General features: G+C 47.2%; 1 protein-coding gene and 1 long non-coding RNA gene across 2 annotated transcripts; one reads left to right on the top strand and one right to left on the bottom strand.

The window, feature by feature from the left end:
- Positions 1 to 33: 33 nt before the first annotated feature.
- Positions 34 to 17,828, top strand: LOC308586822. The gene is made up of 2 exons (XR_014008068.1): positions 34 to 780; positions 14,574 to 17,828. It is a non-coding gene; the product is annotated as an uncharacterized lncRNA (long non-coding RNA).
- FOXD3 (forkhead box D3) lies at positions 1,587 to 3,848 on the bottom strand. The gene has a single exon (XM_081193847.1). The coding sequence runs from the start codon at positions 3,700 to 3,702 to the stop codon at positions 2,353 to 2,355; it is 1,350 nt and encodes a 449-aa protein (XP_081049973.1). The 5' UTR covers positions 3,703 to 3,848; the 3' UTR covers positions 1,587 to 2,352.
- Positions 17,829 to 27,512: the final 9,684 nt, after the last annotated feature.

Here is a 27,512-nt window from a genome sequence, read left to right as displayed (position 1 = left end):
CAGCTTACTTTATTTTCGTCCACATATCCCGAGGTCTAAATGTTTACTTAGGGTGGAATAATATTTATGGTTTATCTGGAAAACAAATTGTGCACCAGGCAAGGACAGCGGCCCTCCTTAAAGGCGCCTCCAGGCGACTATCCAGCCTCTCGCCTGCGCTAAGGGAACTGAGCAAGGCCCGTTCCTGACCAGGGACAGAGCAGAACGAAATCCTGGCCTTCCCGCAACTGACAAAGCGCGTGTTTTGTTCCAAAGAGAGAGGGGTCATTTGCACTTCCACTGCCATGTATATATATATATAATACATAGATAGATAGAGATATCAGATACATACCCGCGCGCGCGCCATACCCATATTTCCTACCCTTTGAAGCTTTCGGTTGTCTCCTTTCTTTCAGAATGCAAACAAATTCGCTCCGAAATGGTTTATATCACGCCATAGGGTGGGATCTACATTCTCAGAAAGTCGAGGGGAAATGCGCCCATTGAGTCAAATGGCTCCCCTCTCCACCTCCTCGCCAGGCCCCTCCGTGACTTAAAATATGACCCCAAATATCCCCATTTCTCTAGCCACAGATCTCTATCTACAAGGCTACTGATATATAGGAATAGCTATAGAGACGTCTTTACCCGATAGGACACAGCAAAAAGGCACGATTTCCTGCTTCAAGACATTTTTTTTCGTCGAGGATAGGTTTGTAACGCACACCTTCTTTTTTCCATCGCGCCGCAACCTCACCGCGTAGCTGCTTGTTAAAAGAGGAGCTTTCATTCACAAAGGTGGGTGATTCTGGGTTGTGCCCTATACCTTTGTTTCTATTTCAGGAAGGGGGAAAAAAAACCAAAAACCGTTCCAAGCCTTCAGTTCGAAAACCTGGAGTTAAACCTCAGTATTCGCAGACATCGCACAAAGCGACCCACACCTTCAGAGTCGAGCAGGTGAGAAGCCTGACGCCTTTTCCTCTGCTGTAAAAGCGGGAGGAAATGCATTATTTGGGTAAGGAAAAGGAACCTTGGCGGAGAATTAAAGTTAGCCGGTTATTGGATGAGAATGGAAAACTTAATTTATTTTTTGTTAATGCTGATTCCGTCTTTAATTCGATTTCCTCTCCTATAGCTTGGGGGGGGGTGTTGTTCTTTTACCACCACCACCGAGAAACAATTTGGCCTCAGCGAACAACCCTGGTCCAGCTTGCTTTATTAACGAAGGCATTTTCAGTAACCTGAGATCTTAAAATCTGTATATAAGATCCTTTGCGAAATTAAAACTCGCGCTGCGTAATTTTGCAGGTATTTACATGGGAAGTTGTCTTTATATGTTTTCCATCATCAACATCATTATTTAAAAAATGTTAAGGGCGATATTTTTCGTGGAATCTGTGATAGCTACCCTTCGCCTATTCCGTTTTAAGGCACCGGAATGCCCACCTTTGCGGGGAAGCGAATCCCAGCGGTTTAAACTGAATCTTCTCCCACCTGAGGGCCTCGACTTCCTACCTGACGCCGCGAAATTGTTTTTCCACGGCATCTCCTCTGCCTCGAGTGATTTCACACGCTCCCATCAGTAGGAAGTCAACAACCAAAAGCACCGCTTTAAAAATTTATTTACAAAGCTGTGTACAACACGAAGGGATAACATTTAGAATACATATATTCATTCATATATAAACAGACTTCTATAATAGAACGATAGGGGAATTCCCCTATTTCATTTTTTGCTCGATTTCTTTTTGTTATTTTCTTTTCCTCCTATCCAAAATCAAAATGCCCCCCCCTCATTATTCCGGTGTGTGTTCGGGCTTATTTTTCCCCTGCCGAAGGAAACGACCGAGGAGAATAAGAACCTTCAACAAAAGTGAAAGTTCGGGGCTCCCAATCCTTTGCTTGCGCGTGTGTGTGTTTCCTTTATTTCCCCCCCAAATGTGGCTCGTTTTAAAAAAATAAAAACCGCAAAAGGGAAGACAGTCTTTTGCCTCCCGCTTTCGCCCGAATACAAATATGTACAAATACTTTGCCGTGGGTTTTTTGAGCGTTAGGCTTTTTTTTTACCTGCACAGACAGACACAGCATTCCTTTTTGTACGTGTGAGCGGGAGCGCGAGAGTTTTTAAGCGCTGATGAAGCGTCCGTGCAACGGTTCGGCCTCCAAGAGGGCGCCGTCCAGGAACCAGCGACTGGAGTCCCAAGAAGTCCGTGGACTTTGCCGCGGTCCCTTCTTCTTCGGAGTCTCTGCTCTCTCCGGAGTCGTCGGGTAGAAAATCTTTACGACCGTTTCATATTATAAAAAAACCCAAGAGCCGTCCTAAGAGCAGGAGCGCGAGAGGGGAAGCATCCCGGGGGGGCCCCGTCGAGCCTACTGCGCCGGCCACTTCGCCTGCACTGTCGCGGCAGAGGCGGCGGGCTGCAAGAACTGTCCTGAGATAATGTTCGTGGGCACGCTGAGGATAGGCGCGATGGCCGCCGTGCTCCGCGCCAGCGAGAGCGGCTGGTGCGCCAGGAGGCCCGACTGGACGGTGACCGGCGGCCGCAAGAAAGTCTGCGCGCTGGCTGCCGACGACGTAGCAGCCGGCCCGCCGACGCAGCCGATGATGTTCTCGATGCTGAACGACGGCCGACTGCTGGGCTCGGCTTTCACCCCCGACGAGGCGGCGGCTGCGGCTGCGGCGGCTGCAGCGGCTGCGGCTGCGGATCCGGCGGCGCTGAGTCCGCTGAGCTGGATCTGCAGGCTGGGGCTGAGCTGGGAGTTGAAGGCTTTCCGGCTGAGCTCGCTGGACGGCAGCAGCGGCACGGCGGGAGGCATCATGGGCCCGACGGGGGGGATGTAGGGGTACTGGAGGGCGGCGGCCGGGTGCGGGTAGGCGCCGTGGGGCAGGCCATAGGCTCTGCCGTAGGGCCCGGCGGCGGCGGCGGCCGAGGCGGCGGCGGCGGCCAGGCTGTAAGCGCCGAAGCTGTGCATCATGAGCGCCGTCTGTTCGCGCAGCTGCTCCTGCTGGTGGCGCTTGAAGCGCTTCCTCCGGCGCAGGAAGGAGCCGTTGTCGAACATGTCCTCGGACTGCGGATCCAGCGTCCAGTAGTTGCCCTTGCCCGGGTTGCCCGGCTCGCGGGGGATCTTGACGAAGCAGTCGTTGAGCGACAGGTTGTGTCGGATGGAGTTCTGCCAGGCGGGGAACTTCTCCCGGTAGTAGGGGAAGCGGTTGCTGATGAACTCGCAGATGCCGCTCAGTGTCAGCTTCTTCTGCGGGCTCTGCAGGATGGCCATGGTGATGAGGGCGATGTACGAGTACGGAGGCTTCACCAAGCTGCTCTTGGGCTTGCCGCCGCTGGAGGCAGCAGCAGCAGCGGCCGCCGCGGCCCCCGACGGCGCTCCCCCCGACGGCGCTCCCTCCTCGCCGGCCAGCTTCTCCTCGACGGGGCTGCCGCCGTTGCTGCTGCCGCTGGTCGTCGTCTCCGCTGCCTCTTTGGCCAGCAGCAGCTCTGCAGCGGCCGCCTCGTCGAGGGCCAGCTGGACTGGCAAGCCCGACGACGCGGCCAGCGCGCTGGGGCTGCAGCCGGCCTCGCCGTCGCTGGCCCCTCCGCCGCCGCCGCAGCCTCTCTCCTCCATGCCGTCGTCTCCCTCGCCCACCACGTCGATGTCCACATCTTCGGCCGTCAGCACCGCCTGGCCGGACATGTCGCTGGAGCTCAGGCTGCCGGACAGGGTCATCACCGCTGGCGGGAGGGTGGCGGGAGACGGAGAGCGGGGATTAATAATAATAATGATATCGCGGGTAAGACTACTACTAATATTTTTTTAAAGAAAGCAAAACAAAACGAGGAAGGGTGGGGGCCAGCCAGGCGCCCGGGAGCCAATCCAGTCCCCCTCCTTCGAAGATCCGTCTCCAACAGGTAGCGGAGCTGGCAGAGGAAGAGGCTCCCCCTCCCTCCTGCTCCTCCCCCCCTTCTTCCTCCTCCTCCTCTTCTTCCTCCTCCTCTAGCTGCCGGCCTCGGCGCCTTCTTCTCCCCGGGCAGGCATCTGGGAACAGCTCCAAGTCCTCTCGGAGCGATCTCTCAGCCGGGTCTCCCTCTTTCTCTCCGATCAAGGATCAGGATAGTGCTGGTAGCAGCGGCGGCGAAGAGGGACTCCCCCGCCAGCCCCTCCGTAAAGGACAGCGACGGCAGCAGCGACGGGGCGGCGGCGAGGAAGAGGAGGAGGCGAGGACGGTGGGGAGGGGGGGCGTCGGGTGGGAGGGGGAGGAGGAAGGCGGCTGAAGCTGCTCTCCGCTCCAACTCCTCGCCTGGCTCCTCTTCCGGGCTGGGATCACTTCAGGGGTTCTTCCTCGTCGGGGAATCGTCTCCGCAGGCGGCAGGAGAGCGCGCATCGGAGCGCCCGGGCGGCGAGGCTGTCCCCGGCCGGAGGGATCGCGGGATCTGCTGCTGCTGCTCGCAAGTCATCGGAAGTGCCGCCGGCGCTGCAGGTTAGATCCCTGTCGAGCCGCTCTCCCCATCGCGGGGCTGGGAAGCTCCAGCCACGGCTCCAGGCTTTGACTATAACCCCCCTACTTCTCAATAGACACCTCCTTTCCTCTCCACCTCTCTCTCCTCTTTTTAGGATCTTTCACCCTCTCTCTTTCCTGCCCTCTCCCTCCTTCTTTTCTTGCCCCCTCCCTCTAAAGGTTTAGGCTGGTGGTGTTGCGGGGGGGGGGGAGAGGTGGTGTCTTTGCAGCCGAGAGAGAGAGAGAGAGAGAGAGGGAAGGAAGGAGGGCGGGGGAAGCGACGGGCGTGAGGAGGAACTCGTTGGCCACTTTGAAAGTCCCTTTTGAAAAAGGCTCGCCTGATAGATTACTTTTCCCGTGCAAGATATACTAGGAGGCGGGGCCACGTGGTTCCCTGACGTCAGCGCAGCCCCGCTGGCAAGCCAGGCAAAACTCAAGTTGTTGCGCGGAATTGTCAACAAAGGGACAACAGCGGCTCTCGCGCCCCCTTGATCGCAGCCGAGTTATCAGCCCCTTCAGGGAGGCTCTGGGGGTGGCGGGGTGAGGAGAGAGAGAGAGAGAGGGAGAGAGAGAGGGAAAGAAAGAAAGAAAGAAAGAAAGAAAGAAAGAAAGAAAGAAAGAAAGAAAGAAAGAAAGAAAGAAAGAAAGAAAGAAAGAAAGCACCTTTGCCACGTGAAAAACACACAGGGACACTCACAAGCCTCCTCTTGGCTCTGCTTTCATTTTAACCATCTCGTCCGGCAACTTTCTTCTGTTGGGAACCAAAGGAGCGCTAAAATTATTCCATCTACGCATCTGTCAATAGAATGAAAAAATCAAAAGGCTGAAATTTTGCGAAAGGAGGAGGAGTTGCTCTTTTTAAAAAATCCATGCTCTTTCTGTCAAAGTAAATAAGATAATGTCAGAAAACAAAAGGGGGGAAGGAGTCTCCAGCTGTGCTAAACGGGCCGCGATCAAATTCTGAAGGGACCAAGGACCAGCCACGGGTTTATTAATGTATTTTAATTTATTTTGAGAACACGCACACACACCAACAGCCACCACCCGAACTACTTTTGGTCTGTAAAAATCACCCCCCCATTGTTTTGTTTTTTCTTCCCTTCCTCCCCCAGCTTCCCAAACAACGGCAGCATCTGCTGGGAGCCGAAGATAAGAAAATAGCTATTGATTAATCTATTAGGTCAGTTGCAGAGAAGGAATAAAACAAAAAAAGACGTAAAACAACAACAACAAACAGAGAAACAAAAACAAAAACCCCGCACCACAAAAGAAAAAAAAGGAAAAAAATGTAAATGCAGAAATCTTTAGGTGGTGTCTTTGTTGTGACTGGTATTATTTTGCGAGGTGCTAACGAAGTAGAAAGGATGGCACTTTAGCATATGCAAAAGTAGGAAATGGGGTAGGCGGGGGGGGGGAGCTGTGTGCGAATGAAAAAGCTCCATTCAGCTCCGATCAAGGTGGTTTTTCTCCCAAGGAAGCAGAGAAGCTGGGGGGGGGGGGGAGAGAGAGAGAGAGGAGGGAGTCGTCAAAGTTTGTTGCAAATTCCTATTTCCTTTTCTTGTGTCAGCGATGTCAATGGAGAGCAATAACTTCGGGTTTAGGTAGGAAACAGCCCGCTCCGTGGGTGGCTTTGTTTTGTGTTTGTTCATCCTGTGTATTGTTGCAATAATCGCCTGTGATTTGGGAGGCGATGTGGATAACAAACACCAACAACCGTCACAAAAAGGGGAATTGGATGATGGGGGAAAGGACAGGCTTCAAACAGTTCCAAATAAACCAGAAGGCGATATACAAACACAGATTTAATTTAGATACATAGATGGTAGATAGATAGATAGATAGATAGATAGATAGATAGATAGATAGATAGAGATAGATAGATAGATAGATGATAGATAGATAGATAATTATAGCTATATAGTTATAGCTATATACATATTGTATATGAATATATACAAAATGCATATGAATATTATTTTGCAGACAAACCAAGCAATATATATATATAGAGTGGGTTTATATAACTCAGTGGCGTTACTTCTTCCAGCGCAGTATCTGTCATCCAGGTTAGCCTATAAAATGTGGGGTCAGTCTTTGTAAGGACACGGGGAAGCTGCTACGGTGAGGGTGTCGCGCTGGGGAACTAAACTGGGGAATAAAGAGATCGAGGGGCGAATATTACACGCGTGGCACTGGGAAAATACATGATTGATTTATTCCGTCTCCCTCCTCCACCAAACCCAAAGAAACCGGAGGGGGGGCCATGGGAGTAAATCTAATTTTCGGTGTGTATGTTGCCTCTGAATTGTTTGCTCACACGAGAGGGGATAGGCGTTCGCTGTTTCACCTATTCGGGAAACTGGGGCAATCCGAAGTTTTCGAAACTGCTGAGCCCTTGGCTTGCGGGGAGGTGGGGCTGCTCCTCGGCCGCCTAAAAGGGGTCTCTCTCTCTCTCTCTCTCTCTCTCTCTCTCTCTCTCTCTCTCTCTCTCTCTCTCTCTCTCTCTCTATTTCAGCGTAAATTTGATCTGCTAAATGAACACGAAGGTAAAAAGAAGCCGAGCTGCAGGGTATAGCTGTCAACGTTTCCCTTTTTTCAAAAGGGAAATTCCCTTATTCCGAATAGGATTCCTCGCAAGAAAAGGGAAAAGTTGACAGCTATGCTTCAGGGTCCTTCTTTGCGTCTGGGTTTATTTTTTATTATTATTATTTTTGTTTCCCTCCCGCAAATCGCTCCCCCCCCCCAATTTCTGTAAAGGACAGGATTTAAAAGAAACTCCTCTGAAATAAGCCAGCACCCAACCCACAAGCCCTCACCACGTGCTTTTACTTCTTCTTTTTAATAAAGAGAACTCAAGTACGAACTTGCTCTCTGGGTCGCGGTGGGGAAAAGGACTGGACGTCAGTGTATTTCTAAGTATCGATCAAAAACAGTGGAGAAATGTTATCTTTTCGCTGAGGTGCTGATCAGGGCGGCGAGGTAATGAGATGCTTGCTTGGGGGAAATCCATAAGGGGGGCGGGTGCGCGTGAAAATCCGCCGTGCTTCGCCCAAATCCGCATATTCCTTTTCTTTCGGTGAGGATGACAGTCGTTTCTATTGATTTCCTTTGTGTGTGTGTGTGTGTGTTTTTTAAAAAAAACACATTTCTTTCAAATGATCCCAGTTTTAATCCGGTCCATAAACTCTTCCTTGTTTCTGCGAGGAATTGGAGTTAGCCCGTTTATTTTATAGCATCTGCGATCCACACAACAGGATTCCTTTTAAAGAAAGGAATAATGAACTCCTAAATAGGATCTCCTCGTCCTCCTTCTTCTTCCTGGGGTCTTTAAAATAAAAGTTGTCCCTTTGGCTGAGCTCTGCCCAGAGTCCGGATGACCTCTCTGAGCTGGAGATCTCCGAGAGAGACATCCTCTCTTCCCGAAATCTCTCAGGGAAATGTAAACGGGGAGGGAGAACGGAACAAAACAAAATGCGCCCTGACCCGCGCTAAAAGCCTCGCTTTCATTTGTTGCGCTTTTTTCCCTTTCGACACAATAAAAGTCAAATTAATTGATTCATACCATTAATTACGGTGCTTAGCGTGAAAAGAAACGTTTCCCCTCGATTAGAGATCTATTGTGCTAATCTCTTGTTCAATCAGTGCTACCATCTGATGGGGGGAGAGAAGGCGCAGGAGAAGAGAGGAGGAGAAGTAGCGGGGGAGGGAAGAAAAGAAAAGATAAACCCCCCTTTTGGACAGAAAGTTTGGGTCTCCCTTTGGCGTTGAAGGGAGCTCTGAGCGGGAAGGCTGGCCGCTGTCGTCCCAATCTCCTTTTGCCATTCATTTCCATCAAATGACTGTGGGGTTTGCGGGGGGGGGGGGAGGCGGAGTGGAAAGGATTTGTCATCCGGACTACGGGTCACTCTGAATATGGTGGCCACGTTGGGGGCTGTCTTGCCCTCCTTGTCCAGCATGACAATACAATAAAATAAAATAAATGGGAAAAAATGAAAAGCATTGCTTTAGAAAGCAGAACCCAAAAACAGCACCCCACCCCGCTACCCCAATAAGGCTGCATCCAAATATATTGGGTGGAGTGGGTGGAAATGGGTGATATGGGGGGGGTTGAGGTGTGTGGGGAGGGGAGCAGAGGAAAAGGAAGGTCACCGTCGAGAAAGCGCCTCTGCAACGGGCCAGTCCATCTGACAGTGCTCGGGTGTTAAGTAAATCCTGTTTTAAGCCTAATTGAAGTTTGCTCTTAAAACCCACACGTCTTCAATCATCAGCGCTAAGCTGAGCTGGGATGTCGGGCGGGCAGGAGGGGGCGAGAGCCAGGGAGGGAGTGGCGGGGGGGGGGGGAGAGAAACCCTTTTATAATAATAAGCAAACTTTCACAGGAGGTGTGTGGGGAGGGTACTGAGAGGCACCCAATTTGGAAGAGTTTAGAGTGGCTGCCCCCTGCACCACTATCTATCTATCTATCTATCTATCTATCTATCTATCTATCTATCTACCAACCATATATATTGTGGTTGGGTGAAGAAGAGCTGTTGACCTTACTTGAGCTACCAGAAGTAGAAGAGGTTGTGTGCATGTGATATATACGCACACAAAAGATTTAGCAACGGGAGACAAGGAAACTGTACAGCCTAGATCGATAAGGAGTCAGATAGAGACATAACCAGCATCAAAGCCGGGAGCCGAGGTTGCGGGTGGGGTGGGGGGGTGTGGAGAAGGGAGAGGAGCAACTTATGATGGAGAGGAGAAATTAATTCCCGTCCCCTTCGCTTCTAATGCGACCAAAGCGAGAGAGTATCTGGCCGGGGAAGCGAGTTGAAGATGAATCCGGAGACCAGGTGGGACGGGAGGTGGCGGAGGGGGGGGGGGCTAGAGCGAATCGCAACGCTGGACTCAGATCCTCTCTCTAATATTTTTAAGGGAAAGGAGGGACCCAAGGTGTCCTCTTTCCTCTCCTTAACCCAATTACTTTCATTAATTAGGTATATACATCCCTGACCTGCATGATCGGGTGGCTGGTGGGGTTTGTAAGAAGGATGTACCTACTGGGCTTTTAAAAAATAAAGGCAAGGAAAACAGAAGAGGGGGGGGGGTGCTTTAAAATAAAACGGACACATACAGTATTTCAATTTGTTTCCAAAGAAGCATGTCGACCAATCGGAGATGCGGGGGAAATTGAGAGTAGAAATTGGAAAGGACCAGACGTTCTGTTCTGGGCTGAAATCTTTGGTGGCTGCGTCGGAAGTGGCCCGGATTTGGAGCGCGGGAGGCGGCGGGGAATCGCCTCTTGTGAGCCCCCTTGGACCGTGTTTTTGACGCCACTTTCCCCAGGTTTCCTGCAAGGCCGGAGCGGGCTGGGAGAGGTGGTGATGGAAAAAGCGCAGTCTGGATCCAAGCGAGGCTCCTCCATCCACCTCTCCCTGCAGCCACAACCTGGTGTGGCCCCAACCATAAGCAGATTTTAGAACAAAAGGGAACACCACTTTCATCTCAACACCTCTCTCTCGTTTTCATTCATACATAGATGATAGATACTTAGATAATGTTCCATAGAATCAAGATAATAATATTAATAATAAAAGCAAATTCACGAAAAAGCAAAAAAGAAGCAAAAACCAAAAGAGCGGGTCCTGTTTCCAAAACTGGATATATTTGTCCTGGAAATGTACAAACATCCATTCTGCAAAAGGCAACACGTTTAATTAACGATGAGAGAGCAGTTAAGGGCAGAAAGCTAGTAAAATTGTGTGATAAATTTATGGCATTGTTAGCGTGCTTTTAATTATGGCTATTATGTTAATTATTTCACATTAGCATGGAGTTATCAGCAGCATGTCAGATTTAATCAAAACGGGCCTTTCTCTCGAAAATTGTTCTTTTCATCCGCCGTCAGGAAAAAGGGGAGGGGAAGGAGAGAGAGAGAGAGAGAGAGAGAGAGAGAGAGAGAGGACGCAGGAGAATCTCAGGCCAGAGCTGTCTCGATAACAAAACAAATGACTTCCCCTTTTGAAAGGAGCGGCTTGGACGTGATCCTGCGCCGACTCCTCTCTCTCTCTCTCCCCGCAGATCCCCTCCGGTCACAAAGCGAAGAAAGGAAAGGAGCGCTTCGGTCTGTTTTTTAGGGATTCTCCATTTTCGCGACGCCCGCGCCCCCTCCCTGGCAGAAGGCGCTTCATCATCCTGGATCACTCTGTCAAACAATATGCTGTGGCTCATTTTTATCTGTCCCGTTTTACAAAGCCCCCTTTCACACACGCGAGAAAGCCGGCCAGGGCAACACTCAAGAAGCAGGGAACCGCGGAAACAAACAAACAAACAAACATCTGAAACCCAACCAAACGCGCAACGACCAGGGAGGAAAGATGGAGATGGGCAAATGTATATCTGTTTTGAAAAGGGTTGTGTCTGTGTGTCGGCGTCCCCCCCCCCCCATCTACCAGAGATGGGTGCAGCCTTGAACTTGTTCCCTGATGTTCACCCTCAAACTGACTGGAAGTCAGTCCCAGGTTCAAATTCAGCCTTCTCCTCCAGCCGCCAAGTTCCCTGCATGGCTTTGGAAAAGTTTTTCTCTCTCTCTTTCTCGTAGTCCGGGTTATCTGACCCTCCCAGACTTAGTTATAGCAGAAATGAGATGGCTAAGCGTTTGTGGCACCGCCAGAGATGCTAACCAAAGAACCAGGATAGTGCCCCTTGCAGTGTTCTCAACAGCGAGGCTTAGAGAAGCTTCTTTCCATTCCTGGTCCTATTTTGTGGCTAGCGGAGCATATTCCCGCGTATTTGTTTGTTGCGTTTGTATTCCGCCTTTCCTCCGAGGAGCGCAAGGCGAACTACAGGGTTTCCCCGCCTCCCCATTTTGTCCTCGCGACAACACCGTGAGGTCGGTCAGGCTGAGGTCACCCCGTGTGCTTCTTGGCTGAGCTGGGATTCAAGCCCTGGTCTTCCAGGTCCTAATCCAACAGGTCTTCCCAGTGTAATCTTATGTATGTAAATTCATTTTGTTTCAGTGGGGTTTACTTCCCAGGTACAGGATCGCTGTTTTAGGGACCAAGGCTACTGGGAGGACCCTACTTACCTGGGAGTAGCCGCCACTGAATTCAATAGGTCTTGCTTCTGCGCAGACACTCTTAAGATGCTTAGGAATGCAGCACAGCAGCGCAAACCCGGACCCCTTTACTCGTAAGTAAGCTTACCTCAGGGCAAGTGTGCCTGGCACACTAATGTCAGAGGCTGACATTACAATCCCATTCATGACTTCACAGAACTAATAAACCCCATTCTTCAATGGAGTTTAACCCCTAATAAGCGCGCTTGACATTACTGGTCTAGAAGTCCCGGGTTCCAATTACGCTTTTGCCATGAGCTCAGGCGAGGGCTTTAGGGAGGTGGAAAAACCTCTCAGTCTCCACCGTCTGCGCTATGAAGATGATAATAATACCGGCCTACTTTGCAGGGTTGCTGCTGCTGCAAGACTAAATAACAAGATAATGTACGCACAGTGCTTCCAACACTAAAGCCTCTCTACAAATGCACAATAATGATCATTATGACAATTCGTTAATTATAATTACTCTAGATTTGTAAACGGATTAGAGAGGATGTGTGAACGGGATGTGCGTTTCTGTGTGTGATCTGATCTTCCATCGTCGCTCTTCCAGGTCAGGCGTCCCCTAAGGCGGGACTTAAAGCTCACCACGGATTCAGGGTGAGGTTTTAAACCCCTGTCTGGCCCTCTCAATTCAGGCTGAAGATCGGGGCTGGCCTGATCCGCACCGAAAAAAAGAGAAGATCAGTACGTATGTGTCAAGACGGGCTCAAGGCTCGCTTGATCCTTGATATGCTAATTTTTCTATGTGGAGGGCTGTTCCTCTCCCCCTTTCTTTTAATAGGCGGTGGTCGTTCAGTCTTTGCAACCCCCCCCTCCAGTTTAAAGTACAGTGGTACCTCGGGTTAAGTACTTAATTCGTTCCGGAGGTCCGTTCTTAACCTGAAACTGTTCTTAACCTGAAGCACCACTTTAGCTAATGGGGCCTCCTGCTGCCGCCGCGCCACCGGAGCACGATTTCTGTTCTCATCCTGAAGCAAAGTTCTTAACCTGAAGCACTATTTCTGGGTTAGCGGAGTGTGTAACCTGAAGCGTATGTAACCTGAGGTACCACTGTACTAGAGCAGGTTGGGGCGAACGCAGCCAGAAGAGCGAGGTTTAAGTTTCTAGTCCCTAACCATCGGCTGCTCCATATCCCTAAAACCCTCCCCGCGTTTGTGCCATTTAATGAAACGGCTCGTCCATTGAGGAGGGAGGGGGGTCAGGCTTTTATTTATTTTGACCTTGTTGGTCTATTTCTCTCCCCCCCCCCCGGCCCCGCGCACTATCTCAGACAGTCCCATCCCTCAGCACTCTGAATAAGGTCAGGTCGATGCCAAATCCTCGTCTCGATATTCTGCGCTAGATTCCATCCTGCAGCCCTTGACTTGGAACCAGACACCTTGAACTTCAATAGGACTAACCTCTTGGGCAGACACGCATGGGACCATCGCGCTGTTAATGCTTCTCGCTGAACCTCCTACCCGATCCTAAACATAACACTTGCTCGGAAAGTCGATGCCCATTTGATTTCTATGACACCCAAGGGAGCTGGGTATCCAAAACGAGCACTCTCAAACCCTCCTTCCGAGCTGCTCCATTTCAAGCTGGGTTTTTCTGAAAGCCCCCAAGCGAGCAGGTGGGCGAGGCGGCGAGCGACCCTCCATTTCCTCCCCGGGAGCCTGTCCAACCGAGTTCACGGCTGTGCGCATTGATCCGAAACCCTCCTCCTTTTATTTTGGAGCTAAACTTTGGAGAACCTGTTTTCTCCCCGGTTAAGAGGAGGTTAAGGATTAGGGGCAGCTGCTGGGTTATTTTTAGAGTGACCCCATTCCCCTTGTTTAAATTTAGGCTGATTGATTAATTCTTTAGACCAACACCCAGAGCCCTAAATTCACTCCCGGGGAAAGGCGGCCCATAGCTTTTCCACGGCAACCGCTTCCAAACGAAGTAGGGTGGCAAATTTTTACGCAAGGCAATAGCAGCAATACGTCGAAGGAGACTAATCGTAGCGGGAAGCTCTTGCCCCGAATTCTTGTCTCTTGTAAGCCACCACCACGACCCAGCTTTACGGTGTTAAGAGAGTGGTGAAAAGCTGGGATTTAATTCCTCCCCTTTCCATGGGTGTTTATGGGAGAACTGGAAGTTTTAAATCAGGATTAGTAATTGTGACTATAGAACCGAAGGCGCCCTTAAATGTTATGTTATAAAAGCGAGACCTTATCCACGTGGCATCACCGCGATTAAAAAAAGAGACTTTGGGGGATGGGTTATTTCCCAGTTTTACACGCCTTGTATATGGTCGGTTCTGCAATCCTATTGAAATGACAGGGTCTGATTCCTTTAAAAAAATTCCCTTCTGCAAGGCGAGGATTGTAAAACGTCACTGCCTAGTCACTATAGATGCTGTTTGTGAGGACGGATGGAATTTAGGCAGGTGGGTTTCCCCCCTTGCGCGTTGTAGACTTCACTTTTTGGGGGGCGGGGGAGGGAAATCACGATTTAGCCTGGTAGATGCTGGGTTCAAGAAACTGCTTGGCTATCTCTGAAAGGAAAGGAAGAATTCAATAGGATGGCAAGCAGCGTTTTCTTTTCCGAAACCTCACGGTTCCTCCAATTCCTTTGCTTGCGAGAATTGCAACGCTAACTTAGGCAGAAGATGCGCGGCGGGGCCCCTTTAAAACAACGGGAGCTTGGAGGGTGGTTTCTTTGTACATAACTAAAAAAATTAAATAAAAAAACCTTTCGAGCATAAAAATCTGGGGAGTGCCAGATAGGTTGTTTCTGCGATCCTGTACACAGAAACCGTTCTGGGAGGCAGGATCCGAGTCCTGCAAACAAAACAAACAAAAAAACCAGAAACCAACTTTCAGTTTTGGAAACGAGGGGGGCAAAACCTCACTTTCCCCGCCCCTCCCTTCCTATTTCTCCCGGGAAATCGTATCAGGTTATACTGCTGGAAGAGGGAAATCCGTGGCTGTGCATCTCACGCGTGGCTGTTTTTCTCTGTCCTACTACCAGGAGGCAGCACCGGAGGCAAGCGTCCTCGCCGCAGCAGGGAAACACGCTCCACCCGGCAGTCCCGCCGCCACTCCAGGAGGTTCGGTTCGGTTGCCAGGAGAACTTCGCTTCCTTGCAGGACAGGAAGAGGAGAGCCTCGCGCGCAAAACGATTTCGTTGGAAGGCCCGGGCACACCTGCTGTTACTATTGATGGTAGATAGATAGATGATAGATGATAGATAGATAGATATTCCAGTGGCTGCCAAAGCAACTTTCTTCTGAACTGGAGGAAGGCCAATGTCTTCATAGCTCTTTAGGTTCTCTTTCCCATACGTTGCAGGATTCATCGCGTTTTTTCTTCTAGCGTCGCAAAGTTGTCAGCATTTTCTTTCAAGTGTATTAGATTTTTTAAAAAAGAAAGAAAGAAAGAGAGAAGTTTTCTTTCTTTCTTTCTTTCTTTCTTTCTTTCTTTCTTTCTTTCTTTCTTTCTTTCTTTCTTCCAGTTGGTGCAGTTGGTAATTTTTAGACACTGGATTAAATGCGGTATTTATAAGCCCCGTCCTCTGTTTAGATGGCGATGCATATTGTTTCCCTTCAAAAGGTGGGGTGTCCCCTTGCTCATTCTGCCCCAGATTTCTGCTCCAAAGTCCTGCCATGATGGCGCCACTGCGCGCGCGCGCGTGCGCGCGCGTGTGTATGTGAAGACCCATGTCCCCGTGTGACTTTATTTTAACTCTATCCAGGATTAATGCCTCCTCGTTTGGGATTCTCCTCAGGATCATTTATTAGTCACTCCGCCTTAGCTGTCCAGCTTGCACTCAGGAGCCTAAAATGTGCTAAAACCACAGGCCAGTCCATCCATCCCTTCCCACGCTTTTGGAGCTCGGTCCTTCGTGGGTGAGTTGGGATTCTAAAACGCGCTTCTGGTTATGCGTAAAAAGAAGTGGGCGTGGCCCTTATCCCAGACTAATTAACCTGGGCTATTAGGATATGCCTGGGCGGGTCTGGCTCCTCCCCGTTATTTTTCTCCTGTCTCTTCCCCCTCTGACCCCAAAGCTTAACGTAGAAGCCAGCAGTTAGAATCCCACGAAGGTTTGCTCAGTAGTCAGATCCACTGGATTCAATGGGACTTGTTCCTAGGCGCCCCACCCTGATCTTGCTGCTCCTGCTCCTAAAACTAACCAGATTCGCACTATTTCCCCTGAAATAAAAAGCAAGGAGGACCAAAAGAAGCAAAGGCTTCCGGAGTCCATTACTCAGTCCTGCTTTTTAAGGGGTGCGGCCGGGGACAACTATGGATAGACCTAGGGACAGCCGTTCCGAGCACACCTCGCCCTAAACGACATTTTCATGGCATATAATCCTAATTGTTTAACTTCAGGTTGGCTTTTTGGAAGGAAAATCGCTTTGATTTCTGCATTGCAGGGGGTTTGACTAGATGAGCTTCCGGGTCCCTTCCATAGCGGTCAACTTTTCTCTTTTTTTAAGGGAAATTCCCCAATTCCGAATAGGATTCCTCGCAAGAAAAGGGAAAAGTTGACAGCTATGGTCCCTTCCATCTTGACAATTACGGAGTATGTCTGTGACTTAGCCATCGTCTCCTAGGCAGCGAGGGCTGTGCTGGGCTTATGGAAGTTGGCGAGTGCAAACCTGCAGAGGTCCCTACCGGGTTAAATAAGTCCTGGGGCTGGGAGTGGTGACTCGGAAGGAAAAGCAAAGTGGCCAGACAGCCCGGGAAGCGGTCAAGCACCTGCAGCGGGGAAGCAGCGGGTTTGTCTCCGGAGAGACCCTTTCTCAAACGGTCCCAAGAAGCGCTTTGGAGACCCACCGCCCCAGGAGCCCCTAGGCTGTCCGCGGAATCCTTTTCAGCAGGGTGGGGGAGAACAAACTGCTCGAAGGGGAAAACGAAGTGGTCCTTAATGTAGGCCAGTGTTTCCCAAACTTGGGTCTCCAGCTGTTTTTGAACTACAACTCCCATCATCCCTAGCTAGCAGGACCAGAGGTCAGGGATGATGGGAATTGTAGTCCAACCCCCCCCCCCAAGTTTGGGAAACACTGGTGTAAGCAAAGTGTGATCTTTACATATGAAACATAAAAGGGACCAGGTTGGAGCACAAGGTCTGAGTTTGGGTGGACCTGCTTCCTTCCAGCCCATCCTGGCCATTCATGGCTCTTGGCTTACCCTCTTCCCCCAGCCTCCTCCCCTTGTTCACAGTTGCATTTCCACTCTGTCTTGCCAGCTGTTTTCAAAGGCGGCAGCAGGGATCAAAGCAGGGCTCTGTGCTCCTTCCGCCTTGCTTCAGCTGGCTCTCTGTGTATGACTTATCGCAAATCAGCAGCACAATTCATATTTGAATACCCAGCACCAGTTTTGCAGGGGCACAGAGTAATTCATGAAAAAATAATCAAGCCAGATTGAAGGGAGGCGATGACTTGTGAGGGTAGCCGCTACAGGAACAACTAAATCATTGATTGCAATTTATTTGCTCTCCTCCAACCTAAAAACTAGTAGATGGTCACAGATTCTTAAAAATAAGAATGAAGAGGGCAGGAGCTGCTCCACAACACTGTGAGAAGTTTATGCCCCAAGGTTATGAACAGGCAACAGAAATATTGGGAATAAGGCTGGTTCATCTAACTCAGTACACACCAAGGTTTGAGGCCTGTAACCCTACATTTTTTATAGTCCTAAATTCTTTTGATTAGGGCCTGACACTTAGGCTAGTCTTGTTGGAGTCAGTGTTGCTGTGCATTTTTGAGAGCTGCCCTCATTCAAAGCAGCGAATGCCACATATCAGCTCCCATGGCAGTCACCTGGTCTGCAGAATCAGGAAATGAGGTGGAAAAATTGTTCCTAGATGCTACCACTTTAAAACTACTGCAGGGGGGGAAATGGCCATAGAGAGCAAACTAGCATGTCAGAAAGGAGGCTTGGATAGAATCCTTCTCCTATATTGTTTTTCATGGGTAGGAAGGTTTGTTTGTTTTAAAATGCAGGGAGAGCATTCAATCATGCAACCCCTTCCTTTACTAAAATATAAAGTGATACAATCCAGGAGCAGTCTGATATTTCTTGAAGCTGGCTTGTTGTCAGTCTAGATGTGGTCATGATGGACTAGTTATAGGTGAAGACAATCAGAACTATAAGCAACAGTTCTCCTTATCCTGGTTTATGGAAGTTGCCAACAATGTGCAACATTTCATGCCATTCAGAAGACACTCTGTGTGTGCGTTTGGGCATTTATGGAAAAAAATAAAGGCTCTCATCAAATTAATAGCAAGCATGGATTTTCTGTATCTTCGACGAGGAGGATAGAAATTATTGGAGAAAACTAATACATCAAGAATGGTCAGTTTAATTGCTGTAGTGACTCTACCCAAATTAGAGACATGACAATGACTGAAAATCTTTACAAACAAAAAACACCACTTTGGACAATTACTGGAAATATCTTAAAGTTCCATCATCTTTTGAACTATTAAGGAAGGTTTTTGATTTGACAAACATGAACGGCCTGCCCACTGTCTTGATAAAACAAAGAATAGGGTTTCCATATACATAAGTGGGATCCATGCATATATTTCCCCCCATATATGCAACAGAAGTATTCCAAGGTGGCAGATGTGATGTGACCATGGGAAAGACACTTAACTCTTTCCTTGCTGACATTTTCTCTGTTTTAACCCCCCCACCCCCCCTTGGCTACAGCCATGCCTTCCTCCCTCTTTGTGAAGTTCCAAAGTGCTTTACTGTGCAATCCTAAAGCCCTGCTGGGCGTTCTGTGGGACTCACTTTAAGGTACTGAATGTGTGCATAGGGTTGTAGCCCTAGAGAGTGCTGTAGACCCTTCCTCTGTAGAAACTAAATTACTTCGTTGGTGCTCAGAGATCCTCATGATATTTCAAGATTGGCTTTAGCTGGCTTTCATCTCCCCTCCCCTCCTCACTGGCCCTTTCCCTATAGCCACCCCCCACTCCTGTCAGAAGCAGGAGGCCAAAGTTCCAATGCAGGCAGCTTTGCCCTTTCACATGTTCCCTTGTTTCCATGGGAGTCAAAGGAAGCTTTGTGTGTGTTTTTCCAAATACATTTTTTAAGCCTGTAGCAGTGCCACATGGACAACATCCTTGGTTGTTGGTTTTTTTATTGCTCAGAACAGAACATGTGTTGAAATGCTAAGTCCATAAATAGAAGGATTCTGAACATACACACAAACACAAAAGGGACACAATACGGTCAATATTAATTCATGCCGAGTAAAAAAGATTTCCATGCACACAACATCAGCTCCAGGGCTGTGTCTCTCAAGCTCTCACAACAAAGCTTCATTCAGAAATGCAGTCTGATCCTCTGCATGTTTACTCAGAGGTGTCCCATTGTGGTAACTGGGATGTATTTCCAGATAAGTGTGCTTAGGACTCCTACAGTCCTAAGTTATTTTACTCAGGGGCCAATTGAGAGAAAGTCAGTTGCACTTTAAGTCCTATTGAAACCATCCCTTAAATCACAGCAATCCTGTGAGCTTGTTCAATGCTTTCCTCAAGGCTATTTTCAACCCATTTCTGTGCATGTTCACTGGGAAGCCAGTCACAATGAATTCAAGCACACTTGAGATGGATGGATGCCAGCAGTAAATTCCCCAGGAAATGTGCATACGATTACAGTCCTTATATTATTATTTTTAATAGGTTCTCACATCCAACCTATGCATATTCCTGGCCAGGAAGTATTTGTCCTCCTTTCAAATATGCTTAGGCTTTGATGGTAGGGACACGGGTGGTGCTGTGGTCTAAACCACTGAGCCTCTTGGGCTTGCCGATCAGAAGGTTGGTGGTTCGAAACCCTGCAGCGGGGTGAGCTCCCATTGCTCTGTCCCAGCTTCTGCCAACCTAGCAGTTTGAAAGTATGCTAGTACAAGTAGATAAATAGGTACCGCTGTGGCGGGAAGGTAAACGTCATTTCCGTGTGCTCTGGTTTCTGTCATGGTGTTTTGTTGCACCAGAAGCAGTTTAGTCATGCTGGCCACATGACCTGGAAAGCAGTCTGTGGACAAACGCCAGCTCCCTTGGCCTGAAAAGCGGGATTAGTGCTGCACCCCATAGTTGCCTTTGACTGGACTTAACTGTCCAGGGATCCTTTACCTTTACATTTTTACCTAGGCTTTGATGGCCATCAGGAATGAAAAATGGGTTCCAAAGATATAGAGGAACCACTAAGGGTAGATTTTAGTAGTTGCAAAAGATGGCAACAACTAGTGCCTGAGAGCTATTCCACATGTGCCTGGAAGTTTGCACGTAACTCTTTCAACAAATGATTCACAATACAGAGAGGTTTCTGAAGACACAGATATAGGGATCGAGGCTCCTCTACCATAGATGGCTATCCTAGGCTGTTTCTGGATAACAAGACTGAAGTGTTGAAGGGATACTGATCATTGGGTCCTGATAAGCAAAAGGGAATAACAGCCGTCTGTGAAAACTGCAACTTACAGAGTTAAGGCACATTGTATTGTGGGAAATACTACTCTAGGGAATAAAGGGAGCTAGAAAGGGAGATTTGTTTTTGTTTTATTATGTATTTTGTATTCTCATTTTGTATTTTTCTGTTGTGAATTGCCCTGGGTTCTTTGCATGAAGGGCAGTATACAGATGGTGATGATGATTAGTGCGGAAGTGGGGGGAAGTATTTTAGCTGTAGGTATTGCCCAGCTACCTCTGAGTCTGAATTTATTTTGAAAATAAATATTTATTCCTGAAAATGGAAGACCCTCTCCATCCCTGCCCACATCGTCACCCATTTTAAGTTTGTTGAAAACAATTAAGGGATGGTGTTCCAAAGCAGACCAGCTGCTGCGTTATGTCACCTCCCACAAGTGGGGGCAGTGCCAGAGGAAACCATATCTGCAGTCCTGGCTTGATGAGAAGAAGGGCTGTAGCTCAGTGATGGAGCATCTTTTTTGCACACAAGCAGTCCCAAGTCCCTGGCATCTCCAGACAGGAAAGGACCCTGCCTGAAACTGCAGAGAGTTGTGCTCAGTCTATGTAGACAATACTGAACTAGATGGCCCAAGAACCTGACTCAGCGTAAGGCCTTTTCCTGTGTTCCTAAGCACTTCCTCTTTCCACATTTGACAATTCCCTCAGGCCCAAACACCCTGAGTGAGTGTAAGGGCAGTTTGTTGTTTATTAGTTTATTGCTATCTCCATTTTAATTTATCTCAGTCTGTGGTTTGTTTACAGTTTGGGTGACACAGCTTTATATACCCCTGACCAGCTGCCCCCTCTTGGTTGGCACTGCCTTTGGTGTATTGAACTGGAAATGGTGGTTTCATCTTGAATAAAGATGCTTAGATACTGTAAGAGAGGGACAGCGGCCATCCTAGAAACTAGGAAGGCACGGCACTAGAGCACTTGCATTCTGTGCTTGGATCTGCCTGCAGCTGACCACAAAAAGTCTAGTGGGAATCAGCCTGAGAGGCCCAAGAACCTCTCACCCAGTCAGCTTAGTAGCTATCTCTTAGCCTGGCCTACCTCAGAGTGTTGTTGTGAGACTGGAACACCGCTGGGCTCCTTCCCAGAAAGACATGATACAACTGCAGCAAATCACAATACTCAGTTCTAGTACTCCACCTGTAAAATGGGAATAATAAAACTGTACAAATGATGGTTGTGGTTCCTCGCCCCAATTTATGGTGTTAGATCTGTGTTGACTCTATCACATATGTAAGCAATTACTTAATGATGCAGCTATCAAGTGCATGTGTATCAAGTGCACTCTGAGTACCTTGGAGAAAAAGAAGGGTATGAATGCAATGCATGCATGCATAAAAGAATAAAAAATACATTTTCACCCTTGCTGATTGATTTCCTCCCTCTTTGCCACCACACTTTCACTCTACCATCCTTGATTCAGATACCCATACACAAATACTGTCATAGAAGAGCTCTGCCAGTGCAGTCTTTGAGATAATGCCATGTGAATCTCTAGAGGTCAGTCCCAATTCTCCCCTGATTGCCAGCTTTGTGTCCTTTTCTTGGCCTTGCGCACAGGGACAGCTTGGTCTTGGGGCCACTCTGATGCCATTTGGGAAGACAGGGATCATCCCTGGGACCTTCCACATGCAAAGAACTGTCCTTTCTTGTGGAGAGCAGCAATATTGATTGATTGATTGATTGATTGATGTTTTAAATGAATAACAAAAACAAACAACCTACACACATGGTCTTGTGCATTACATAAGGTTATTCACATTGACCCAAATAAAGTTTGCTCATCATGGGCAACATGCAAATTTATTCTAAATACAAGGTGTCTGCAGTTTGGGTTGCACCAAACTCTGGAACAAGTCACGAGTGTGCAGCAGGCTCTTGTGCCAGTTACACTGGAGTTGATAGAAACAATAAATCAAAAGCATAACTGCCTATTGAAACCCAATCCTTTTCATAGTAGCATCCTAGCTGCTATAAGGGAAAAAAGGCAACAATTCTTTATGCAACACTTTAGGATTGGTAGATATGGGCAGGAAGGATATAGCAATTTTAACAGCCAGATGTTAACAAGCAAAGATCTTCCTAGGTATATAAGGGATTTTGGTCATGCTAGTTTGAGGAGTAGAAAAACAGTAAGGTAGGGAAACGGTTAGATAAGTTTTAGTAATGATTGGATAAAACAACACTTAAGAAACATTTTCAATGCTTGAGTTCTTGAAAGGCTTCCCTATTGGTATGAAATGATTTGTGCCATGTTTTTAGACAGGTTATCCATGGTTATCACACTGAGTTCTTGTTCTGTGGATATTTCTGATCAAACTCAAACATACAATGCATTGTAACAGGGTGGTGTGCACAAAAGTTGATCCAAGTTGTGTCGGTGTGATACAAAGGGGAAGCTGCAGTTCAATTTACAGCAAACTTTCCTTCGCAATGGAATTGATGGGAGAAGTGTTTCAACTTATCTAAATGTAAGTAGTCAAATTAAAGATAGATCCGTCATGTCAATGTGATATGATTTGTGCCTATTATTGACTTATATGTAGAAATGCCAGGCAATCAGTCTGAACCTGAAAGGATATTTATTCCCTGCTTTCACATGAGACTTTATACGCCAGTCTCTGGGGGTCCTTTTCAGTTTGATCACTCCTCAGCTGTGTTTTGTACCTCTTGGCTGGTTATTACAGCAAACAGCTTATTGGCACAAGAGCAGGAGGATTTCATATTTTTTTTTGGTTATTTCCCATAGATAAAATGCCATGCATTATTTTCAGATCAGTAAAGCAACCTGGTGACTCTCACTTAAGCTTTTTACACAACTCAACGGTGAATGAAAAAGAACAGAGGACAGAGGGTGTGTGTGTGTGTGTGTGGAACCCCCCCAGGGGTGGAAAAGAAATAATTAACTTATAACAGAAAAAGAGGAAATGCAAAGGATCAAACATGGGGGTCAGCAATCAAACAAACAGTGGGGACATAGAACTGATGATTTGGTGCTGAGTATTGATCAAATCAAACAAAACAGAGAAACTGTTTCAGCAAAAGCCATCTTTTCCATAGTTATTTATTGTGATGATCTGGACCCCATCTTTCAATAAAAGGATCTTCGTTAGCTTACATGCCATACGGAATAACAGGGGGGCAGGGAAACAACAGCCCCCAAATCATACTGACTTTCCCAAGTCTTCTGGCAGTTGTTTGAGGACAGAGTATCCCTTCCCTTAGGTTCTGAAGCCAGACTGTTTTGTGTCCTAGGCAAGGCTAACTATTTGAACTCGCCTGGCTAACTTCAATTTTCAAAAATAGATATCCTGTAGAAAAAAAATGAAAAGCACAACACTTGAAACTGCTGAACTTATTTTAAATTGCAGGAATAAGTGATTCCCACAATCATGCGATGTTCTTCCTCAAATGCAAAAGAAAATGTTTTCACACACAAACAATTTTGAACAATCTTGTGAATTGTCATGTTGAAATTTAAAGTCTATTAAAAGTTTCAGTTTCAGGCACCTCAAAATCTCCTTTGCAAATTTTGTCGCCGATTCCTTCAGAACAAGTGCTGGTGCTTGGGCATGTTCAGCTGATGGAGCTGCCGAGCCAACTAGTATCTTTTGAAACATTGCTGAGCGTATGTAACTTTTTATAAGTATGAAATTTGAGAAACTGCATTCAGAACTCGCCACTGACACGGGACGTGTGAGAAAGATCCTTAGAGCAACAGAAACAAAAGGCACATTATCCAGGAGTTTTCGTTGTACATAGTATGAAGATAAGTATTCCTTGTGGCGGCATGGACTTTGGAAGTCTTTGAGCTATCACTATACATTCACAGTACAGATCTTTAGCATCCATATCTTTGTTTCCATTGTGCATCAGTGATTTTTCCAAATTCTCGCAGGCCTTAAGTACCGTATTTTTCACTCTATAAGACGCACCAGACCACAAGACGCACCTAGTTTTTGGAGGAGGAAAACAAGAAAAAATATATTCTGAATCTCAGAAGCCAGAACAGCAAGAGGGATCACTGCGCAGTGAAAGCAGCAATCCCTCTTGCTGTTCTGGCTCCTGGGATAGCTGTGCAGCCTGCATTCGCTCCATAAGACGCACACACATTTCCCCTTACTTTTAGGAGGGAAAAAGTGAGTCTTATAGAGCAAAAAATATGGTATATCTTCAGCAGATTTTTTTTGTTGATACAGTAGATATATCATACAGAAAGTCAAATAGGGAATTGAACTATTATAGCTCTTTGCTTTCAACAAATTGCATAGCCATGACTAAGACAGCACATTTGAATTTCAGCTTTGGAACTTGCACGGCCTCATACTCAAACTGCTGTTTCTTTCTCATTTTTTTCTAACTTGTTCTGTCTCAGAGTTTGATAGTATTTCCAGCTCCTTTGCAAACTCAGTGCCATCTATCAAAACTTGTCTATTTCATAGATGAAATGTTTTAAAAATTCTAATACATAGATTACTTCAAATATGATAAAATCATCAAAATATAAAATAAAAGTAAAAAATCAGAAATTTATAAGATATCACAAAAGCCAATCTGCATGAAACTGTGCCCCTCTGAGGTCTGCATCTTAGGTGGCTGCCAAGTTGGTCTAATGATAGCACTGGTCCATTTCAGAGGGCAACTGTGTTTCTTGGCAGGATGGTTGGCTGGCTGGCTGGGACTCCCAACTCCCTAGAGTTGCTCTTTTCAGGCTGATGGATGGAGCTGTATTGGTTTCCTTCTCGTGATGGGAGCCAGCGGATGTAGCCTCCCAGTGACAGTAAGTGGCCTAGTGGTCACCAAAGTAAAACAGGCGAGGAAAGATTTGCAACTAGGGTCACCTTCACACTCTACATCTAAAGCACATTGCTTCCCCCCCAAAAATCTTGGGAATGGTAGTTTCTTAAGGTTGCTGGGAATTCTAGGTCTGAGGGGTAAAACTACAGTCCCCAGAATTCTTTGGGAGAAGCCATACGCTTTAACTGTGTGGTATGGAGGTGACCTATATCTTCCTGGGCAACACTCTAGCCCGGAGCTTTCCAAACCTTTCGTGTTGGCGACACACTTTTTAGACACACATCATTTCGTGACACCGCAATTCAGTTTTACTAGCAAACCAGAGATTAAACCGGGAGGAGAACAGGGAGTGTTCGTATGACACACTGCAGCCGATACACAGCTTGGAAAGGTCTGCTCTAGCCACCATTCTGCAGTGACTCTCACCGGTCTATGTTACTTCATGAGGACAGATGATGTCCTCCTACTTGCACAGGGAAACCTGGCTTCTCATCGTGCTGCACCACCACAGCCCACTGCACGCCTTCAAAATCTGCCCTTGCGGCTGCAATGGGGAGGAGAGGAAGGAGAAGACCCAGTGCAGAGCAGAGCCTGGTGCAGGTTTCATGGAAACCTGGGTGTTTTCATTACATAATCATCATGGATGAGAAACCCACATAGGGTGAGCAGGCTTCCATCGATGACTAGAGAAGTCTACATGAAGGGCCTGGGGTTCTTTCTGTGTCCTGGCCTTGCACAAGTATGTTTATTTCCCATCTTTCCCATCGCTCCCTGCTAAGTTTGGCTGTAACAGAACAAAAGAGTCTTTTGAGTGGCTTTCCTAAGCGATTCCCATTCTGCCGATTTACAGGCTGGGCTGTTGTCCCTCTCATGGTACTAATCAGCCTGGAGATTGCTATTTGGGTTAACAAACTCTTAATTCCTGACACAGGTAACTGTCACCTTTTGTTTCATTGGAGGCTTTTATTTTTCCAAGCACCACAGCTGACCCCCGAACTCAATCTGCACTTGCCTATTGATGCATAAATATCTATAATATCACAGTAAATTAAATTCCATTTTAAAGGGTTTCTATTTAACACTCTGTCAGAACTTTCACAGCATTTGATTTCTGGTTTCCTCTGTCCACTGGCAGGTTTATCTCAATATGGTGTGATTAATGGAACCTTATATTTAGGGAAAGCATACCTATCATTACCATAATCTCTTAATGCTTGCTTAGGCAACATTGTCTTCTGCCAGCAGGGCTCCAAAAACTTCCAGCCTCTTTAGTTCTAGCAGAACAAGCAGGAAAGATTAGCCGGGCTCAGAGAATGTGCAGGATTGTAATGCATAGCTATCTGATGGCTTGCTAAATTATACAACTTTCCACTTCAATGGGACAGGCAAAGCACCTTGGAGGTGTTTGTGGGTTTTTATAAAAAGCCATCTCTCTTTCTCTCCCCAACCCCCAACAACCAGGATGTTTAAGGGGGACAGGTCTTTTTCAAGCTTTAAGGCATTGGCCCTGTCATTTTGAGGCAGGAAAAACAACAGAGACTTGTCTTGTATATGCAAACCTGCCAGTGACTTGGATGCTACATCATGGCAGTGAAGTTTTGTCACTTTTTAATCAAGCATTGTCGTAACTTAGAAAGGGGTCACTTTGGAAACTGCAGGTAAACAGCCAATGTTAGTCCTGCTCAGAGCAAACCCATTGAAGTTAAGGAACCTGACTCCCTTAGGTTCTTTAATTTCAATGGGTCTACCCTGAGTAGGGCTAACATTGTCTACAGCCCAGGGCGCTCACTTATGCAGCGTGAAAAAAAGAGGAAATGCAGCCCCCCACTCCAAAAAGTGAACACAGGTTTGCATAAAATTCGTCTATTTCAATATATATCTGTATGGATGCAAATTTAGAAAGAATGATCACAATTTAAATAATGCATCTCACTATAGTGGGGAAGGCTCCCTGCTCCCTGCTATTGGGGTGCTAAGCATTGATGGATCCATCTGTCTTAAGATCACTTATTCTTTCAACCAGACCAGGACTGGCAGTCCTGCCAATTGAGGATTGACCTACATAAAGTAAGGCACCTGGTCACCCTATTTGGAAATGCCTTGGCATTGTCAATACATGGGCAGCTGGAATTCACAAATTACTCACCGTAAGCATTCAGGTTTAAGGTACAAGCTACACATTCCATGTACTCCTTCTCCTCAAACGGTTTGTTTGTCTTTTACAGATATTGTACAGAACAGGAACAATAGATGAGCTTCCTTCCACCCACTGTGGTTGTTTTTCCTGATTTCAGATCAAGAAGGGGATTGTTTGTGGTGCTTTTGTGTGTGTGTGTGTGTGTGTGTGTGTGTGTGAGAGAGAGAGAGAGAGGGAGGGAGGGAGGGAGGGAGGGAGGGAGGTACTGTTAAAATATTTTCCTTACCAAGTCTTTTGCTCAAAATCAGAGTCCATTATTTTTTTAAGTAAGTAAGAAATCATGCTGGGACACCATATTTTTAACCCGTGGGTAGAAAAGATATGGAGAACAACTGATTATGAGGAGAAAAATGACCAGGAAGAAAAGGGGTTAAACAACTCCTTTCTCCCCTGCCAGTATTTTACTCAACAGGAAGCTACCAATGGCTGTTTTGTTTCCCCCTTGGATTAAGTATCTAAGTTTGCGGTTGGTGCTAAT

The sequence above is a fragment of the Podarcis bocagei genome (assembly GCF_964188305.1).
Source record: "Podarcis bocagei genome assembly, chromosome: 5".
Lineage (NCBI taxonomy): Eukaryota > Metazoa > Chordata > Lepidosauria > Squamata > Lacertidae > Podarcis > Podarcis bocagei.
The sequence above is the reverse complement of the archived record's forward strand: the minus strand, read 5'-3'. Positions and strand labels throughout refer to the sequence as shown.